The 20,549-nt window shown below is 43.0% G+C and overlaps 1 protein-coding gene across 2 annotated transcripts; it reads right to left on the bottom strand.

Annotated features, from left to right (window-relative positions):
* Window positions 1-189: 189 nt before the first annotated feature.
* Window positions 190-19,043, bottom strand: PLA2G12B (phospholipase A2 group XIIB). Of its 2 annotated transcripts, none has more exons than XM_006090272.3 (4): window positions 18,785-19,043; window positions 7,526-7,614; window positions 3,918-4,083; window positions 190-353 (listed from the first exon to the last, which is right to left on the bottom strand). In XM_006090272.3, exons 1-4 carry the CDS (start codon window positions 18,993-18,995, stop codon window positions 235-237), a joined length of 585 nt encoding a protein of 194 aa, XP_006090334.1. In that variant the 5' UTR covers window positions 18,996-19,043; the 3' UTR covers window positions 190-234. The 2 variants fall into 2 exon arrangements, with proteins under 2 accessions (XP_006090334.1, XP_006090333.1); XM_006090271.3 differs by having other exon boundaries at window positions 235-356; window positions 18,785-18,995.
* Between the last annotated feature and the right edge of the window lie 1,506 nt (window positions 19,044-20,549).

Here is a 20,549-nt window from a genome sequence, read left to right as displayed (position 1 = left end):
CTTGGTTGGAGAGACCATTGTTAAAGTGACGAGTTGCCTTCAGTTCACTCCACGTCTTTTTTCCAATTATCCTCAAAGGATGGGATGCACTTTTCGGCTGTAGGCTATTTCCTTTCTCCTGCTTGGTGGTATCCAAATCCTTGGAAGAAAGGATGAGACACATCTGCCACACTACCATCTCCGAGACTGACAGCCATGATGTCAACGCAAAACCAAAAAGGAGACACCTCTTCCCTATAACTCCTCTTTCTCCTCTTCTGCGCAGATGCAGGCTGCCCGTTGACTATTCATAAAGGGTCGGCAGCCCAAAGTCCATACAGTATTAAACACGGTATCAGCCAGGGAATCACATGCTACTTGAAAAAGATGTAGAGAAACAGAGAGGTTAATACTGGTACATAGAACTGCCTCCAAGTAGTATGGGTAATTTTAAAGAGTCAATGTAGCTCCAAGATTGACATGATACCCAGAGGAAAGTAGAGACAATAATCTGAATACAGAATTCAAAGGGAAAGCATACATTTAAAAGGAGTTTTTTTCAGAACAGCTTCTATCCAATCTAGTAGAGCAGAATACATTTTGGGCACTGGCCGAGTAGCTCAGTTGGTTAGAGCATTGTCCTAATATACCGTCCCAATAGGCCAGGGTTGTGGATTCGATTCCTGGTCAGGGCACATACAAGAATCAACCAATGAATCCATAAATAAGTGGAACAACAAATTGATGTTTCTCTATCTCTCTAAAAATCAATCAATAAAATAATAATACATTTTGGGGTGCCCTCTTTTTATGGGTCTCCAGGTCAAAACCATGATTAGCAATCAGCATCTTCCATACCACTATGCTCACTCCATGGCAAATTTACAATTTTTGCAGAATACTTGCTCAGATAACACTACTGTGTTTCCTGTAGCTTTCCCTGTTCGAGTGTGGGGTGAATAACCTTTTACTTGTTGAAAATTCAAGTGTGCCTGTTGGATATGTTGGCCAGCCACTGTAAGGCATCAGGGACACAGAGACCAAAGGGATCTCAACTCAAGGATCTCACAGTTTGGACAGAGAGGAGGATAGGATAGACAGGTAAACATATAGTTACACTACACCATAATGGAAGTTACCCACTGTGGTATGGGAGCCCACAGTAAGGGTCTCTATCCCTTTGTGAGTAAGGATTGTTATGGAAGGGTCTCAGAGCCCTTGGAAGTTTGATAGGGACTGCATTAAATCTATAGATTCCTTTGGGTAGTATGGACATTTTTAAAGGTTTATTGAGCCCTAGCTGGTTTGGCTCAGTGAATAGAGTGCTGACCAATGGACCGAAGGGTCTCAGGTTTGATTCAGGTTAAGGGCAAGTACCTCAGTTGCAGGCTCAATTCCTGGCCTGACTAGGAAGCAACCAATCAATGTGTCTCTCTCACATTGATGTTCCTCTCTCTCTGTTTCCCCTCCTTCCTTGCATACTCTCTAAAAAAATCAATGGAAAAATATCCTCCAATGATAATTAACAATGACAAAAAAGTTTATTGATTTCAGAGAGAGAGAGAGGAAAAGAGAGAGAGAGAGAGAGAGAGAGAAAGAGAGAGAGAGAGAGAGAGAGAGAGAGAGAGAGAGAGACATTGATCTGTTGCTCCATTCCCATATATGCCCTGAACAGGGATCAAACAGCAACCTTGGTGTATAGGGATGACACTCTAACCAACTGAACTACCCAACCAGGGCCATGGACATTTTTAACAATTCATTAATTCTTCCAGTCCATGAGCATGAACTATCTTTCCATTTATTTGTGTCTTCTTCAGTTTTTTTCATCAAAGTCTTATAGTTTTCAGTATGTAGGTCCTTCACCTCCTTGATTAAATCTATTCCTAGGTATTTTATTATTTTGATGCAATTATAAATGGGATTTTTTAAAAAAATATATTTCTGATAGTTTGTTATTAGTATATAGAAATGCAACAAATTTTTGTATGTTAATTTTGTATCCTGCAATGTTACTAAATTATTTATTAGTTCTAACAGTTTTTTGGAAAAGTTTTTAGTGTTTTCTATATATAATGCCACATGAAATGGTGACAGTTTTAGGTCTTTCATTTCTATTTGGATGGCTTTTATTTCTTCTTCTGACCTATTTTTTCTTGGCTAGGACTTCCAATACTATGTTGGATACAAGTGGTGAGAATAGGTATCCGTGACTTGTTCATAATTTTAGAGGAAAAGTTTTCAGCTTTTCACCATTGATAAAACTGTTTGAACAACAATAAAACATGAATTATAAGAGTGTTCCAAGCAGAGGGAACTGCAGACACAGAAAGATATGGACCATCAACCCAAGTGGTTGGGAATGGCAGGAGTCAGGAGAGAAATCAGGAATGAGCAAGTTGATGCTGAAGAGGTAGCTAGCAGTGAGCATATGTATGTCATACGAAGGAGCTTGGGTTTACTCTTAATGAAAAGGAAGGTGACCAGATTTTTGTGGTATAAAAATATATCTGGTCCCTTTGGGGAGAATAAATTTGATGGGACCCAGAGATTGAGTTAATTGGCAGTAACCAGGCAAGTTACCAAAGAGATATTTGGGGGAAAGAATCAATAGGACATTGCTTGAAGGAAGTAACCTGACCTGACCCTAGATTCGCAGCAGGCACTTTCTCACCCTTTGTAGGTACAGATAGGGGGATGCTCCCTTTTGCAGGGCCCAAGCAATTACCCATCTTTTCAAGCCCTCACAGATTCACTTTAGGACTACACCCTAGACATGGAGCTTTGAACAAGATCCAAGATTTTCCCATCCCTGTGGCATATAGTCAGCTCTATATATGCCTGATTTTCAAACATCACTATCTAAAAATATATAATGCTAATACCTGGATGTGATTTTCTGGCTTCAGAAACTAAGAAATTAAAACTTTTCCTAAAGTGAATTAAGAAAAGGAAATTACAGAATCAGTGCTAGAAATTAGATAGCTAAATAGCTGTTAAAACAAAATAAAACAAAAAAAAAACAACCTATCCTCTCCCAGCCGGTGTGGCTCAGTGGTTGAGCCTTGACCTATGTATGAACCAGGAGGTCATGGTTGATTCCAGGTCAGGGTACATGCCTGGGGTGTGGGTTCCATCCCCAATGGGGAGGGGGCGTGCAGGAGGCAGTGGATCAATATTTCTCTCATCATTGTTTTTATCTCTCTCCCTCTCCCTTCCTCTCTGAAATCAATAAAAATATACTTTTTTAAAAATAACTATCCTAGCCCTAACTGGTTTGGGTCAGTGGATAGAGCGTCAGCCTGCAGACTCAAGGGTCCCAGGTTTGATTCTGGTCAAGGGCATGTACCTTGGTTGCATGGGTTGTGGGCTCCATCCCCAATGGGGAGGGGACATGCAGGAGGCAGTGGATCAATATTTCTCTCATCATTGTTTCTATCCCTTCCTCTCTGTAAAAAATCAATAAAATATATTTTTTAAAAATAAAATAAAATAACTATCCTAAAGCATATGTAGAACTTTACACAAAAAGTTTTTTTTATTATTTCCCTGACTGAGAACAAAATAAGGTAATAGCCAAACCAAGTGGTCCCATACAAAATAACTCCTTACATGGCAAATGATTTAACAGTGGAATGGGTAACTAAAGCCAACTGGGCAACTCTTTCTCCAGCCTTAAAGGACACATTTTTATATCTCTGGGAAGGCGTTGGTGTGGCGCTGTCCATGGGGAGTGGCGCCAGCAGCTCCTGGGCAGGACAGCAGGAACTTCAGCCAACGAGGGCCGGCACCCTCCCCTCGGCCTGTGCATTGCTCGGTGCTCCATAACGTTCGGGGAGCTTTAATGGCCTCTGTGAGTAAAGGGGTGCTGGCTGCATGTCTGTGTGAAAACAGGAACAAACATCCTGCTCAGAGGCAGATGCCCTTAAGATACCTACTTGCCACGTTGGAGACGAAGCCCAGACTTCGCTTAAGGTCAGAGCAGATAGAGTGGAGGCACCATCGGAATTTTGCATCACAGCGATACTTGTTGGCACCGCAGGTGTCATAACAGGCATCCAGCTGGTTGCAGCACTTGGTCATTGCTGGGATGCCCAAGTCCATCTGGGGAAAGAGGGAAGAAAATGCCACGTTTAGACCGAGGACCTCAGGCAACCTTGCCCATGTACTTGTCGAGCCAGTTCTCAAATTCCTGCTACACTTTCGGATCAACTGAGAAACACCTGTGACTTGAGAGAATACAGCGGGTTGATAGTCAGGATGTTAAATTTCAATCACAATTTACTTGTTAATTCACAGGTCACTATGGTGATGAAAATAGAAATCAGAACGCCAGTCCAGAAAGCAGAGTTTCAAAACATCCAAATTCAGCTAAAACTTACATGAGATTTTGTCTAAGCAAAGGATCCCAAGGCTCAGAATTAGGAAAACTAAAGTCTTAGTTCATCATTCGGGCACCTGCATTTATCAGAGATCCACCCCACACAGCGCTGTGTTAATGGGGTGTGTGTCTGTACATGTTGGGGAGCAGAGTCAGGTATAGGACACAGAGTTCCTGAAGACAAGAGCACTCTGGTCAAAGGGCAATATCTAATGCACACTCGGTCATGTGTTTATTAAGTGTCCTATAAGCCATTGTAAATGTTGTGGCATAAGCTGAGTAAATTCATAGAATGCCATCTGTAAAGTAATAAAACGGGAATTTTTTAGAGGATTTTGAAAGAAGATGAAGAGAGGGTTAACAGAAATAAGGATAGCCTTAGAACATAGCAGGTAACGAAAGGAAATAATGAGCAAATCATATTGTGAGTGAATTTGTTTGTTTAGTCTTTCAAGAGTCTCTCCAGGGAAATACATGCATGTAAAAAGTTTTCCTTAGAGCCCTAGCTGTTTTGGCTCAGTGGATAGAGCAACGGCCTGCAGACTGAAGGGTCCCGGGTTTAATTCCAGTCAAGGGCACATGCCTGTTTTGCAGACTCGATCCCTAGTGGGGGGTACGGGGGGAGTGTACAAGAGGCAGCCAATTAATTATTCTCTTTCATCATTGATGTTTCTATCTCTCTCTCCCTCTTCCTGCCTTTCTGAAATCAATAAAAAATATATTTTTTAAAAAAGTTTTCCTTAGAGAAAAGAGTAAGTTGATGGATGACCTTGACTTCCAAAGTAACTAGTTAGATTTGATAAACAATCTTGAGCAAGGAAGGGACATGATACAAAAAGTGATCAAAGAAGAGTAATTGCTTTACTACCTGGCCCTGGCCAGGTAGTTCAGTTGGTTAGAGCATCATCCTGATACACCAGGGTTGCAGGTTTGATCCCCCGTCAGGGTATATGCAAGAAATAACCAGTGAATGAATGCACAAATAAGTGGAACAACAAATTGATGTTTCTCTCTCTCTCTGTCTCTCTGTCTCTCTCTCTCTCTCTTTCTTACACATCAATCAATAAAAAAATAGACGGGAACAGGGTGGGTCTAGATGTAGATAGAGCATCTTAGAATCTTGCAGTTTTACTTGGACTTGGATAGACTCTGTGAAAATCTGGTTTCAGGCATGGTTGGGGAATTATAGTCAGTGATTATAGGTCCTTTCCCCTTAGGTCTCCGTAAGTGTTCTCTCATTTAAACTTTTCTTCCAAGGCCACTTAAAGCAGAATATGGAGTTTGGCAGTTTACAATGTCCTTTTAAGCAACATTAAGAGGTTATGTAACTCATTATTAGACTAGGCAAAGGCCTGGACTCTGCAATTCTGGGTAAATTCCATTACTGATACCTGAAGTAAACTACTTTGCTTGTACCTCATCTCTAAAACTACAAATATATCACAACAGAGGTAACTGAGAATTAGATGAGTATAGTGGCTACCATTCAATTCAATACAATTCAATTGGAAAGTCTTGAACTAGTTTTTAATGATATTTGTATCAGCAAACAAAATGACATTACTTCCAAAATATGGTGCATACCACTTCTATAGTTACTAAATTGATATCAAGTAAAATATATTGGCCGAAAATAGGTGGTTTCTCTATGTAAATGCAGAGTAGGGCAAAAGTAGGCACCCAAAACACAAAGTTTATTCTTGTGTTATTATTTATGAACTGTTGTATTACTTTCCATATGAACAACTGTAAACCTACTTTTGCTCCACCTTTTATTAATTTAAATTATTGTCTTTCTTCTGCATCCATACACATTCTGCTGGGCGTTCAACTGTGCAGGTTGTTCAAAGCACAAGAGGGTCAGATCTTCCCACAAGACATCATATTTATTACGAAATGTCTAGCCAATTACAGTCAAGTTTCTTTTTCTAACAAAATCAATATCTATATATATAAAAGGCTAATATACAAAGTGTCCACTCAGGAGTTCGAATTGTGCTGACCACCAGGGGGTGGCTCAGAATGAAGGGAAGCCCTGGTTAGCAGCCAGAAGGCCCCAATTGACCCTGATCGCTGGCCAGGCCTAGGGACCCTACCCGTGCTCAAATTTCGTGCACCGGGCCTCTAGTATTAAGATAAATTTCTGACAAATGGAAGAAAACTGTCTTGAGGAAAGAGGACCTCTTTCCAATTTACATAAAAATGCCCCATGGGCCCTAACTGGTTTGGCTCAGTGGATAGAGCGTCGGCCTGCGGACTAAAGGGTCCCGGGTTCGATTCTGGTCAAGGGCATGTACCTTGGTTGTGGGCACATCCCCAGTAGGGGGTGTGCAGGAGGCAGCTGGTCGATGTTTCTCTCTCATGGATGTTTCTAGCTCTCTGTCCCTCTCCCTTCCTCTCTGCAAAAAATCAATAAAATATATTTTTAAAAAATGCCCCATGGGTGAGCAGGATCTTAGAATAAACATATGCCGCTTAGAAAATTATTACAAAGTAAAATCTTTTGAATCATCAGAAAAGTGAAGTTGAGCTTGGTTAAAATACAAGTCAAAAATCACAGTTCAGATATGAAATCCCTGTACCTACATTTTACATAGGGCCTCTTTTCTAAAGAAGTCTTATAAGAAATTATAACTTAATTTCAGGGGAGACCTACAGTTTGAGAAATGGTCTACATTGTGATGATGAATGTTTAGCCAGTGACTGGAGGTGTGTATGGAGGTTTTTCTTGGGGGTGGGGGTATGAGGGTGCGTTTGCAGAGTTCTATGATGTTAATACTCCAAACACAGCTGATTTGGCACGAGAAGTCCTGACAATACCGTAGCAGTCGGCTCTCACTGGTCAGTCCCAGCTGGCTCCACACGTCAAACCCCTCAGATCTAGTTCCTATTTAGTTCTGTTTGATCCCCTAAAGCTCAGCTGATGTTTGCCGTGGTGATTTCCAAGTTCACTTTACAAGGGCTTATCTGAGGGACAGCTGCCTCTGACAAAAGGAAGTCAAATTCTTCTTTTAAAAATCATCTCCTTTCCTCTGTCTCCAATTTAAACTTCTCAATCGCATTGCCCAACTATATTCTATATGCGGTCACTTCCATCAGCAATAACTCTTGAATGTGTCTCAGTTAAAACCGGTCAGCGGAGAAAACGATGGTGGTGGTACATACACTTTCTGGTACCTTGAGACCCAGGAAGTAGGAGCTGCAGCCATTGGGCTCCTGCGGCTTGTAGTGAGGTCTGGGCATTGGTGCCTTTCCTAGCAGAGAAAGAAGAGGAAGAAGCGGGAAGGAATATTTAGAAATTAAGCATTTGGAAACATTCGTGAAATAAAAAATATCTAAAAGCGCGATCAGTTTTTCCTTTGAAAGTCATTGTTCCTCAGCAGATATTCACATCCAAATTAGGTGGTGGTGATGGTAACAATGATAATGATGTCCTAAAAGAGTACTAACCCTCAGGCCAGTTTGGCATTTCTCTCCTAATCTCAAAGAATTTCTAATGTTTCTTGAAGATAAGGTCCTTGGCAAAACCGAACTGAAACTCAAGATTTCTTACTCCCCTATCCACTGTACGGCCACACTCCTTGCACAGAAAAAGGAAAACACGACCTGATCACACAGTCAGGAACCAGAATTGTAACAGTTCCGCAAAGTTTTTCCCAGAATAACTAGAATGGAACTTTGCAAAATTCTATAAATATAGGCAAACCATTATTGCCCAAAGGACAAAGAAAACACCCTATTTAGGCACTTCTATCATAGAACTAAGCAGAGATTATCTGAAAAACTTTTAATTTCTTGGTTTCTCCTATATAGCTTTTGAGTTATTTTATGATCTTGCCAATACGTACCAGGATTCTTTGTCAGTTGTCTCAATGGTGGTCATGCATCATAAAGATAACCTTGACCTGAGGTGACCTCAGGGCAGTCATCTCCAGTGAGTATTTTTATCTATTATCTGGTTAAGAAAATGGGGCGGAGAGCTTATGTGACTTGCTTAAGTCATGGAGTACGTGGGGGAAGTAGGGTGTAAATCCAGATTTCTTGTTTTTTTCTCCAAAGCTCATGTTCTTCCTCCACATTCCTTTGCCTCTTTTTAGGACAAGATATAGCATAAGACTGAGGAAATAAGCTAAGAATTAATCCTCGGAGTGAGGTACCTGGCATTTCTATTTTCTTTATTTTAATTTTTATTATGAAATTTCAAAACTGAAGAAAAGTCAAAGAAAAAAACACCCATGAACCCACTACATGAACATAATAAAGGTTAACATTACCAAACTTTCCATAAATATATTTTCTGCTTAATTAATGTTATTAATGTTGCAAGTATAGTTGAAGCCCCTTTGCCCCCCATTTTCCTGTTTTAATTTTTAAATACTAAGTCTATGCTTTAAAGCCCAAAATTGTCTTGATTATTCTTGGCCCTTCGCTCTTGCATATGAATTAGTACATTCTATAAGAGATTGTCAGAATTTTGCTTGAACATACGTTGAATTTATAGATTAATTTGGAAACAACTGACTTTCGTAGAATATTCTGTCTTCCCAAACATGGGCATTTACTTAGTCCTCCTTTATATCCTTCAATAGAGTGTTATAATTTTCTCTGTGTACCTATTATCTCTCCGACATGCTGGACTATTCAGATGCTTACACAATATAGGATATCTCGTAAAACGCCAGAATTACGGATCATAAGGCTGGTATAGTACATCTGCACTTTTCTGGATCCCAGGCTGCTTCTAGCTTTCTGCTCTACCAGCCCTAGAATGAAGCCCTGGCTCTCATGGTCCAAGACGGAGCTTCAGCCAACACCTTCCTATTGTAAGCAGCACATGGAAGAAGGAAGTAGGATCACAGCCTCCCTCTTGAACAAACACACTCCAGAATGTTACACACATCACTTCCTCTTTCTCCCTTTGGCCAGATCTTAATCAAATGACAACACCTCGTTGCAAAGGTGGGCAATGGAAATGACGTTTTTATTCAATGGAGGCAACCTGTTTTCTTCAGTAGCTGCATCATTTACATTCCCATCTGCAATGCACAAGGGTTCCAATTTCTCCACATCCTCACAGTTTCACTACAATGTACCTAGATGTGAAGTGTATATGCTTATCCTGCTCTGAACAATCTGAAGATTCGGGTTTCTTTGACCTCTGGAGACTCCACAGCCGTTGTCTGAATACAGGAAAGCCTCGCTGTAACAGACTAATTCAGGAGGGGGGAGTGTCCATTAAAGCCGAAAGTCCATTATATATTGATATGTAATATAATTTCTCCCACATGCATATGTTAAAAAATTGACAAATTAGTTTACATGTTTTTACTTAGGTAGACACATTTGTGTAATTATAATTAAGTATGTCTGAAAAGTTTAATTTCACAGAAAAGTATGCTATATGTGTTACTGTGATTTTAAATTTATACTGTACAGGTCTAGTAAATGGGTGCATTCACCAGTCATCACAAGTAAACAAATGTACACGGCCGGGGGGTGGCTGGGCCTATATCGGGATGTCCCTGGCATAAGTTAGAACCGCTGCAGAAAGTCCACCACGTGACAATGGAACCAATTACTCCAAGAGAGGCAGTGTGAGCACATGCTAATCATTCCACAAACATTGTTCACAAGCGGTGACTCTTGGATTTAAATATATAGACTATAGTTGTAGACATGTAATATTCATTTATGTCGGCAAAATTACTAGAGTTTTTTCCAACATATGGCCTATTTGCTAAAATTTGATTAATAACAAAAAAAAACCTGTTAATTTAATTATGAGCAAATCTTGGTTAAAGGCATTTTTAAATTAATTTTCACATATGACATACGGATGAGAAATTTTGCTTGTTAAGTCTGAAGTCCATTAAATCAAGGTCTGCAAAACTGAGGGTTTACTGTATTTTATTTTCCTCATTCTCTCTAGTTTCTCCTTCTGGGCCTCTTATTACTGAACGGTGAATCTTTTTAATCCTATACTTTACACATTTTAACCTCTCTTTTATATTTTATATATGTTTCTCTCTGTACTGATTTTTTATTAACTTCATCAAGTCTATTTGCCATTTTCCTAATTCTCTCTAACCTGCTGTTTAACTCATCCACTGAGTTTCTTTTCAATGACTATAAGTTTCGTTTCTTAGAATTCTTCTTTTAAATCTGTGTATTCATTTTCATTGAGTTCTTTTTTCTTTTTCTTTTCAATATATTTTTATTGATTTTAGAGAGAGGAAGGGAGTGAGAGAGATAGAAACATCAATGAGAGCGAAACATCAACTGGCTGCCTACTGAACACCCCCTCCCCCCCGCTGGGGATCGAGCCACAACTTGGACATGTGCCCTGACTTGAAATTGAACCATAACCTCCTGGTTCACGGGCCAATGACCAACCACTGAACCACAACGATGGGCTTTGTTGGGTGCTTTTTATTATGTCTTCTATTCCTTTTTATTTCTTTAATAAATTCAAATGTTCTTGTTTATATTATTTATATCTATTATGTTATTTTTATGTATTTATTTATCCTCACCCAATGATAAGTTTTTTATTGATTTTAGAGAGAGGAAGAGAGGGTGTAGGGAGAGAAATAGAGAAAGAGAGAGAAACATAGATACTTGAGAGAAACATCAATCAGTTGCCTCCCAAAAGTGCCCTGACTGGGGATCAAACCCCCAACCTTTTGGTGCATAGGATGATGCTCCAACCAACTGAGCCACACCAGCCAGGGCCTAAGTCTTTCATTTTTAAATGTCTACTAACTCTCACTCATGGAGGATTATTTTTTCACATGTTGTGTCTCTTCAGAGGGGCTGTTTTTCTAAAAAATTCCTGTGCCCTGCATCGTACACTACGGAGTAGTTCCTCGACTGCTTTTGCCGTGGCTGTAGGAGTCTCAAGATACTTCATGTTAATTTCTGGATTCCTCGCCTGTGCATAGAATATGCCTGGAGTAGCGGATTTTTAGTGTTATTTGTCCTTCAAGCCCTAGCCCTGGGTGAATGGAAAGCATCCTTGCTACTTCCTTGGAATATGGATAGAGGTTTTCTAATCTTTTTAAAACAGACTGGGCAGCCCACCAGGCTCTAAGCTTTATGCTAACTGTCCAGTTCCAACTTCTTGGGAAAAGTGAAAAGTTCCTTTTCCTCTCTTTGCCTGAGCGTTAACACCGATCCCTCAGCCCCTGGGTGTACATATGCTCCAGACTGAAAACCCAAGGGCCACAGCAGCAGCCAGCTCACCACTTTGCCTTTGTGTTTTCTCTGTATTTCTGGAACTTGGGAGGTTGCCTTTATTTCATTCTGGTTTGAGTGTGTACTTTTAAAAAATATTTTATTTTTACAGTGTTTCTTATTTATAATGGAGAGGTGCTGTACATGTTGATGGAGTCCACCAGCGCACCCGTAATTCCTGCGTTACTTTTCAAAGGTTTTGAGAAAGATAATTTACCATTGACAACTGTGAGTGTGTGTGTGTGTGTGTGTGTGTGTGTGTGTGTAGCTCTGGGAGTGGGGAATGCGTGAAGTGTATTAAATACTATTAGTAATCAAATTACACTCATGAAAAATAATCACACTGTCAAGTGTATTTAATCTTGGAGATGACATCAAATATGCACTTCATCTTGGAGGTGAGATTACAGTAACTTTATTTTTCCTTTGGATTATTCTTTTACAAATGTCCTATATATACTAGCCTTAAAGAAATCAGGAAAAAATTGAATGAAAAAAACAAGTGTCTAAATTTGATGGTAAAATTCGCTTTTTAATAATTTTGTTGATAAAGGGCTTTTGCAGCAGACTCGGTGCGGTTTCCTGGGATCCTTCTGCTTTTTTTGCACCTGAGAACTTAACAGAATATAAAACTCTGAGCTTCTGGTTTGAAAGATAATGAAACACCAATTATAGTCACTTCCTAACTGGCCTGCTACTGATGAAGGTTATTTTCATTGTGTTTAATATTTATTTTTTTTTTAATTAAATCTTTATTGTTCATATTATTACATTTGTTCCTCTTTTTTCCCCCCCCATAACTCCCCTCCTTCCAGCTCCCACCCCACCCTCCGCCCTCACTCCCCACCCACTGTCCTCATCCATAGGTGCACGATTTTTGTCCAGTCTCTTCCCGCATCTCCCACACCCCTTTCCCCCCCAAGAATATTTAGTCCGTTCCCTTTCTATGTCCCTGATTCTATTATAATCACCAGTTCATTCTGTACATCAGGTTATTTATTCACTTGATTCTTAGATTCACTTGTTGATAGATGCATATTTGTTGTTCATAATTTGTATCTTTACCTTTTTCTTCTTCTTCCTCTTCTTAAAGGATACCTTTCAGCATTTCATATAATACTGGTTTGGTGGTGATGAACTCCTTTAGCTTTTCCTTATCTGTGAAGCTCTTTATCTGACCTTCAATTCTGAATGATAGCTTTGCTGGATAAAGTAATCTTGGTTGTAGGTTCTTGGTATTCATCACTTTGAATATTTCTTGCCATTCCCTTCTGGCCTGCAAAGTTTCTGTTGAGAAATCAGCTGACAGTCGTATGGGTATTCCCTTGTAGGTAACTGAGTTTCTTTCTCTTGCTGCTTTTAAGATTCTTTCTTTGTCTTTTGCTCTTGGCATTTTAATTATGATGTGTCTTGGTGTGGTCCTCTTTGGATTCCTTTTGTTTGGGGTTCTCTGCGCTTCCTGGACTTGTAAGTCTATTTCTTTCACCAGGTGGGGGAAGTTTTCTGTCACTATTTCTTCAAATAGGTTTTCAATATCTTGCTCTCTCTCATCTTCTGGTACCCCTATAATTCTGATGTTGGTACGTTTGAAGCTGTCCCAGAGGCTCCTTACACTATCTTCGTATTTTGGGGTTCTTTTTTCATTTTGCTTTTCCGGTTGGGTGTTTCTCGCTTCTTCGCATTTCGAATCTTTGACTTGATTCTTGCGCTCCTCTGGTCTGCTGTTGGGAGTCTGTATAATATTCTTTATTTCAGTCAGTGTATGCTTACTTTCTAGATGGTCCTTTATCATACCATCGAGGGTCTCATTAGATTTCCTGTACATCTCATCAAGTTTATCGACAGACTCTAGAAGCCTCTTGAGAGACCTCAAAAGTGTGGTTCTGAACTCAATATCCTCCCTTGATAGTTTTGTCCTGTTTCTTTGTCTCCACATTTTTTACGCTTTCTTGGTACACCCCCTAGTGGTCTTTGTGCGCAGTCTTGTTGTAGTTAAGCCTTGATTGTTGTAGTTAATACTAGAGGGATTTGACCTCCAGGCCGACTGGCTGTGTTAATCAGCTGTGTCTGCAGTGGAATAACGTGTCCTCTAGGGAGGTGCTAATCTAGCCTTTGCCTGAGGCGATCCGGCAAATGGCTCTGTGCAGGGCTTGGGCAGGGCGGGTCCCAGGGGATCAACAGGGCGGAGGAGGGAGCAGTTATGGCTGCTCTCAGTCTGTCCCCAGGGGCTCTGCCTCTCTGTCCCAGCAACCGCTGCAAACCTCGGAGGGACTGTAGCCAGACAGTCCTGCTTCTCCCGTTTGAGTCTGGGTCCCTAGAGACTCGCCCGGATCTGGAGCTCAGAGTCTGAGGCTCCCTCCGGATTGAAACAGACAACCGCGCCCTCAGCCACCAGCCCTCGCCGCGCGCACTCCGCACCTTAGTATTTTACTTCAGCACCGCGCCTCCTCTGATTCTCGGTTCCTCCTAGTTGTAGAACTTCCACTCAGCCAGCCTTCCTGTGGTTCTGTATGATGTCCGTTCCGTCTTTTAGTTGTATTTTTGAAGTGGTTGTTCGAGGCAGCAAACTCCGGAGTTAACCTATGCCGCCATCTTGGTTTTCTCTCTCGGTATCAATGTGTTTAATATTTATGATAGCTGCAGAAATTCTATTTAGGAATGAAGCTTGAAGTCCAAGTTCAAAGAAAAAAATGGATGGTTTGAGCCTAAGCTGAAATAATATACTACATCCTCAAGTTACAGTCTGAGTCGTTTTGAGTTGTGTTGAGTCCTTACAGTTTGATGTTTTGAGTCTAGGCATTAATAACGTACAAGTTGATTTTATTTTCCTGGTTTTGGCTATTTATAGGAGTGGGAGGCTGACAACCTGATCCTATAGTTTATAGGTTGGCAAACATGGCCCTCGTCCAGTCCATGGCCTGCTTTTGTATAGTCTGCCAGCCAAACATGGTTTTATCAAAACAAGGATAATAGTTTGTGACATGAAAATGATATTAAATTCAAATTGTAATGTCCATTAAAATGTTTTATTGGAACATAGCAACACTCACTACCGATTGGCTATGCCTGCTTCCCCAGAAAAAATAGCAGAACATTCTTATAATCTTGATGGGAGAATGGTTTTCTAAGCAAGACAACAACTTCAGAAAACATATAGAAAAAGACAGGCAGACTTGACGTTATGAAAATTAAAAACTTCTGAATAAAGTAAAATGCCAGAAAGAAGTAAAACACTTAAAAATGAGAGCGATTTCGGGAGAGTTAGCCATGACGCTCCTGTTCTGCCCACAGCTGTGCACGCTGCCCCCTGGCCCAGCCTTCTTCTCTCAGTTTTGTCGCTGAGAAGATCAGTAAACCGTCTGGGGCTTTCTTACCCAGGTCAAGGGTTTAGTCTTCCCGGAGGGTGTGTCCGTTCTCCCCGCCCCGCCGGGTCCTGCAGAAGCAGCCCTGTGCGGCCCCCAGGTCTCCCTGGGAGGCAGACTGCATTTGAAATGTGTGTCTGCTCACTTCCAGAAGCACTCAGATGCGGCACATCAGGGAACGAAGCAGAACTGTGACAGTTTTATTGAAGCAATAAATTCTGTTTCAGTTGCTAAAGCAGAGTAAGTTACTGCATGAGGTGAACTGACCAAGTTGATCTAGTTTGCCTGGGACTGCCCCTGGGTTAGTACCAAAAGTCCCACACCTCAGGGACCCCAGACTCTCCCCTCAGTCCCCAGCAAACCGGGACAACTGGTCACCCCAGCAGCAGAACAACTTTGCCTCTAAACCAGTAGCCGTAAATGAAAAAAAGAAGACTGATATTTAGAGAACTTTTTTCCTTAGAACTAAACCCAAGAAGAAATTCATCATGAAGTCCTTTTACCCAAGTGTGACAGTGTGGACAGTGTCTTCCACCATGATTCATAGGACACCGAGACCTTCATAAAGACACAGAGACTTAAATCAGGCGATGGTGTCTTCCTGACGCTGAGGCTGTTGTCCAGCCGCTGGGATTTCTGCGTTTTGTATTTTAATGTTGAAAGAGAACTGGAAGCATCTGAATGCACAGCAACCTGTTCACCAGACCATCTTTCTCATAACATTTATAAAATGTGTTTGGTGCATGTCATGCGCCATACATGGCACTAATTCTTTATAGATATTCTCTTTAATTCTTCAACAACCTTACAAAGTAGGTAAGGTAGGTATTATTAACTTACTTATAAACATGAGAAAACAAAGGTTGAGCATTAGGTAACTTTCGCAAGGTCACCAGCAATGAGATTACCCAACTCCACCCCCCCCCCCCCACACACACACAGACACACACCACCACCACCACCAACCCCGCCCAGTTCAAACCCATGATTTTTCCATTACTGGTATTTCACTAAGTCTAGTTCAAGGACCACCTGTGCAGGCCCAGGGTCCACCACTGAGTCAGAATCTCTGGGGTGGGAGAGGGGATCTTGTCCACCCAGTGCAGGTCGCTCTGCATGCTGTTGATACCATGTTCTGCATCTCCTTGTACTATTTATAGCCCGATCCTTTGGCCAGACTTTGGTGCTGACATGAAAATAAATGTTGTAGATATAAGAAGTGTGAAGAGCAATGTTGACACATGATTGTAGGCTACCAGGTTACAAACACACCTTTACCTGTCTGAACAACCTACGGGCTGAAGTTCTCCAAGAATGACCTCCCAACCTTGTGCTCCAACCCTTGGCTGCACTTTGTAATCACCTGGGAAGTGTTAAAAAATACGTCTGGGTCTAATCCATGGAGAGTCGGATTTCACTGGTTTGGGTGGCAGGAGTGTTTAAAGCCCCCAGGTGATTCTAAGTGCCGGCTGAGGTAGGGAACCTTGTTTTAAGTACAGGCACACCTCGTTTCATTGCACGTGGCTTTATTGTGCTTCACACACGTGCTTTTTACAAATTGAACGCAAGACCTGCCACCAGCAAAAAGATTACAGCTGGTTTTATTGCGAAACTTGCTTTATTGCTGTGGTGTGGAAAGGAACCTGCAATATCTCCGAGGTATGCCTGATTGTGGTAAGTACTTATAAAACAGAAAAAATTTTCTTGTAGATTAATTCTTACTAAATTGTTGTTTCTGGCCAAAGCTTGCAGCCTTTAAGGCAGTTTTTTCTCTTGAAGCGTGGTCCCTGGACCAGCAGCAGTGGGATCACCTGGGAACCCTTAGACATGCAAATTTCCCGGCCACGCCAAAGCAACAAATCAGAAGCAGGAGGGGTGGGGGCCCAGCCGTCAGGTGAGTTTGAGAACCACCGCTTTAAAGAGGGAGGGAAACACGCTGCCAGAAGGTGTATCCTAAAGCAAACTGAAAGCGCACACCCCGTTCGGAGGAGCGTGATTCACTATCAGCTCGAGAAGATATTCCTAGGGTTGGGCCCCGCATCCAGGTGCTCCTCTCCGCTGGGTTCCAAAGGTAACAAGGCTTAACCCCCTGTTCCCCGCGTTTCCAGGCCCCTCTGTTTGCAGACTGAGTGGAGTTGTTTGCCTTCCTGCCCTCTCGCTGTTGACTGTTCCCATCCCCCACTGAGAGCTGCCGACACTGACTTGCCCAGCTAGAGGCTTGCAACCAAACGTTGCTGAAATCTTCTGACACTGTGTTGCTGGAGAAGGGAGAGAGGGTTTGACCCTTGTTTTCCTAAGAGACTCCTGTTCTCATCCACCTGCTGAGCCGCGGACCTACATCGCGCGCTGCCTCTAGGAAGGGACCTGTGTTGGTATCTGCAGGGAGTGAGCCCCTTTCCGGCCCCCTTGGTGCCCACTAGGTGAGAAGGGGCCAGGGCGCCTCTGCTTCTGTCCTCCCGCCTCGCACAAAGCCAAGGCCCGGGGTTCAGGTGGTCCTGGCCTAGACCAGGCTTTTCACCCCGAGGCATCTTCACAGACAAAACGCAGCTTCCTTTTTCACCGTATCCGTCTGTGCCTAAAATTCTGTGTCGCAAAACTTCTGGTTCTGGCGCAACGGTTTCCCATTGCCTCCTAGTCGCCGCGTCTAGTAAGGAAGCAGCCCCCCCCCACTCCCGCCTGAAGGTAAAAAGGGAGAGAGGGAGCCCGGGGGAGTCTCTCTCAAAGCTGAGCCCTATCTGTGGACGGTTTGGAGAAAACATGTCTCAAGTGCTTTCCTGTGGCTGCACTGGCTCTCCATTTTCATCTCTAACCCCCCGATGAAACCTGTGGTAAATGAAACCCCAGGACCGGTGCTGTATGAGGCTGTGTATACTTTCGGAAATGTTTGCGTTTGAATTACCCCTGCCTCCCAGCTGCGAGGTCCAGGGCCCGCATTCTGCCCCCATGGCCTGGGCTTCCAGGGCCTGAGGTAGAGCTGGCCCCACGGTCTCCTCTGCGGACCTGAGGCTCCTCCCCGTTCCCAGCCCTGCACCTGGCACCAGGCCCCATCCCAGGTGGGCAGCGGCAGCTGGCAGTGCGCTTTCCCAGCGCTGCCCCGGGAGTCAGCAAGGCGAGCCCAGCAGAGAAGACAAAGCTGGGAGGAAGGTGTGAGCAGCACCCGGGGAACTTAGCACAGAGTGACTCAGGGAGCTGTTTCCACAACCCCTCTTCGCCCGCAAAATTCCCTCTGAAAGTTCAGCTTCATTTTCATCCTAGGAATTCTCAAACAGCTCTCCTGTTCTTCCTCCCGCCCATGTGGCCTCTCCCTGAAGTACAGTGGGGCCTTGACTTACAAGTTTAATTCCTTCCGTGACGGAGCTTGTTAAGGAGCTCGTTAACTCAAATTACTCTGTCAACTCAAAGCAAAAAATCGGCCGAGAGACGGCTCGTAACTCGCAAAAACTCGTTAGTCGGGACACTCGTAAGTCAAGGCCCCACTGTACCACCTCACAGCAAACCCATTAAAATGGCCCCAGCGAACAGGTCTCGGAGCTTCTGGAAGCTGGTGCGCCAGATTAAATATAGGCAGTCTAGTGGTATTTGATTTTCAGATAAACAACCAATAGTTTGTCAGTATAAGTGGCCCCAAGTATTTCAAATGTACCAACACATTATCTGTTGTTTATTTGAGATTCAGATGTCACTGGGTGTCTTATATTTTCACCTTAACTCTGGCAATCCTACCCAAGAGGAGGATGACAGCAAAAAAGTTCACGACCGGCTGTGACCCTGCGCAGCTGCTCACAAGTCCACCGGCGAGAGGCTACAGGAGGAGAAACAGTGCACTCACCGTATCGGCACCGGTACTGACATACCCCGTTCTTCCCTCCCAGCAGCTCCAGAAAGGAATCGAAGTAGCTGTTGACAGACTCAAAGCTGCCCCGGATGTGCCGGAGGCCCCAGTTGGAATAGGACTCCTCTGCGTCAGGGCTGGTGTCGCTCTGTGCCAGGCCACCCCCCAGGCTCAGCCACAGAATCAAGGAGCTGGTGGCCAGCTTCATCCTGCAGCCAGGTAGGCGCCGAGGTCTCTCCTCGAACCCCAGCCACAGTCCCAGGAAGCCCAGGTACGCAGCCCCTAGGCCTGCTGTCAGGCAGGACTGGGAAAGGGATTATCGGGAACACTCAATCTCTGCTCCCCAGAGGTGGACTTTAAACACAGCTGTGGAGGTTGGGATGAGATCAGAGCAATTAGAAAGGGCAAAGGTTAGGCAGTGGGAGGGATGGCCAGTGAGAGAGAGCACTGCAAAGTGGATTCACAGCCCTGGAGGTGGGAGATGTTGGCCAACTTCTGGGAGGCCTGAGCAGTGGAGCAATTGGAATCCTACCCCCAACCGGCTTGTTAACCTATTGATCAGTTACAAGCTTGGCCCTTCAGTCAGGCTCTTGACATAAGAGCTTGTCCTAAAGTCCTAGCCTCACCCCTATGCCAGTCACGTACACATGGTCTCTGGGGAGACTCGGGAGTTTGTATAAAGGATTCAGAGAAACCCCCATGGCAGTGGGTTAACAATGTCACCTGTCCCAGTGTCCGGATGTGTGTTGTCAGAGACGGTGTGCAGAGGGGCATTCGGGCTTGGGACCCCGGCTTCTGCTTGCTCCCTGCTTGGCGCTCAGACTCTGTGCTCTAATCTGGCAGAGCTCCTGGTAGGCAGCCTAGTGCGTGGCGTTTGTGCCCTGTCTTTACAGCCGTGTTTTTGCTTACACTCAGCAGTGTGGGATATCTGGGATTGCCCAGGGATGGTCCTGGGGGAACTCAGCTCTCCTAGTGTTGGTTTTATGTTGAGTTGCTTAAAAGTCAGAGGGTTGCCCCAGCTAGTTTGGCCCAGTGGATAGAGCATTGGCCTGCGGACTGAAGGGTCCCAGGTTTGATTCCGGTCAAGGGCACATGCCCAGGTTGTGGGCTCGATCCCCAGTGGGGGTCCTGCAGGAGGCAGCCAATCAATGATTCCCTCTCATCATTGATGTTTCTCTCTCTCTCTCCCCTCTCCCTTCCTCTCTGAAATCAATAAAAATATATATATTTTTTAAAAGTCAGAGTGTTTATCAGAAACACTATTTGAAATTTGAGGCTTCATGAGTGTTGGCTGAAGTCTAGTGTTTGGGCATCACTTTTAGTTTGTACTTTGCTTTTAGTCAGAGAAGAAATGAATTCCATCCTGAAATCACTAGTCTATAAAAATGATACACTTTTTGACCAAGTGTAACTTCTCTCAAAAGTCTAGAAAGCCTCATAGAAAAGGAATTAAATGTCTTCATTTTAGATAAGAAGTGTATTTGTTTAAAGACTTTGAATCAAGGAAGGGTAATGGTTAAAAAATATCTCATATGAACAGTACCACTAATATTTGAAAGCACCTATACTTTTTCAAACCACTACATATATACTACATATATACACATACATATACATATACATATACATACACATATACATATATGTATATATAAATGTCATTCCCATTTGAGAGGTGAGAAAACTGAGCTACAAAGATTAAATGACTCAATCAAAAATGGCCAGGCTTTCAGTGGTAAAGCTGGAATCAGGGCCAGATACT

Source organism: Myotis lucifugus, unplaced genomic scaffold, assembly GCF_000147115.1.
Source record: "Myotis lucifugus unplaced genomic scaffold, Myoluc2.0 scaffold_69, whole genome shotgun sequence".
Classification (NCBI taxonomy): Eukaryota; Metazoa; Chordata; class Mammalia; order Chiroptera; family Vespertilionidae; genus Myotis; species Myotis lucifugus.
This window is presented reverse-complemented; position numbering and strand designations above follow the sequence as displayed.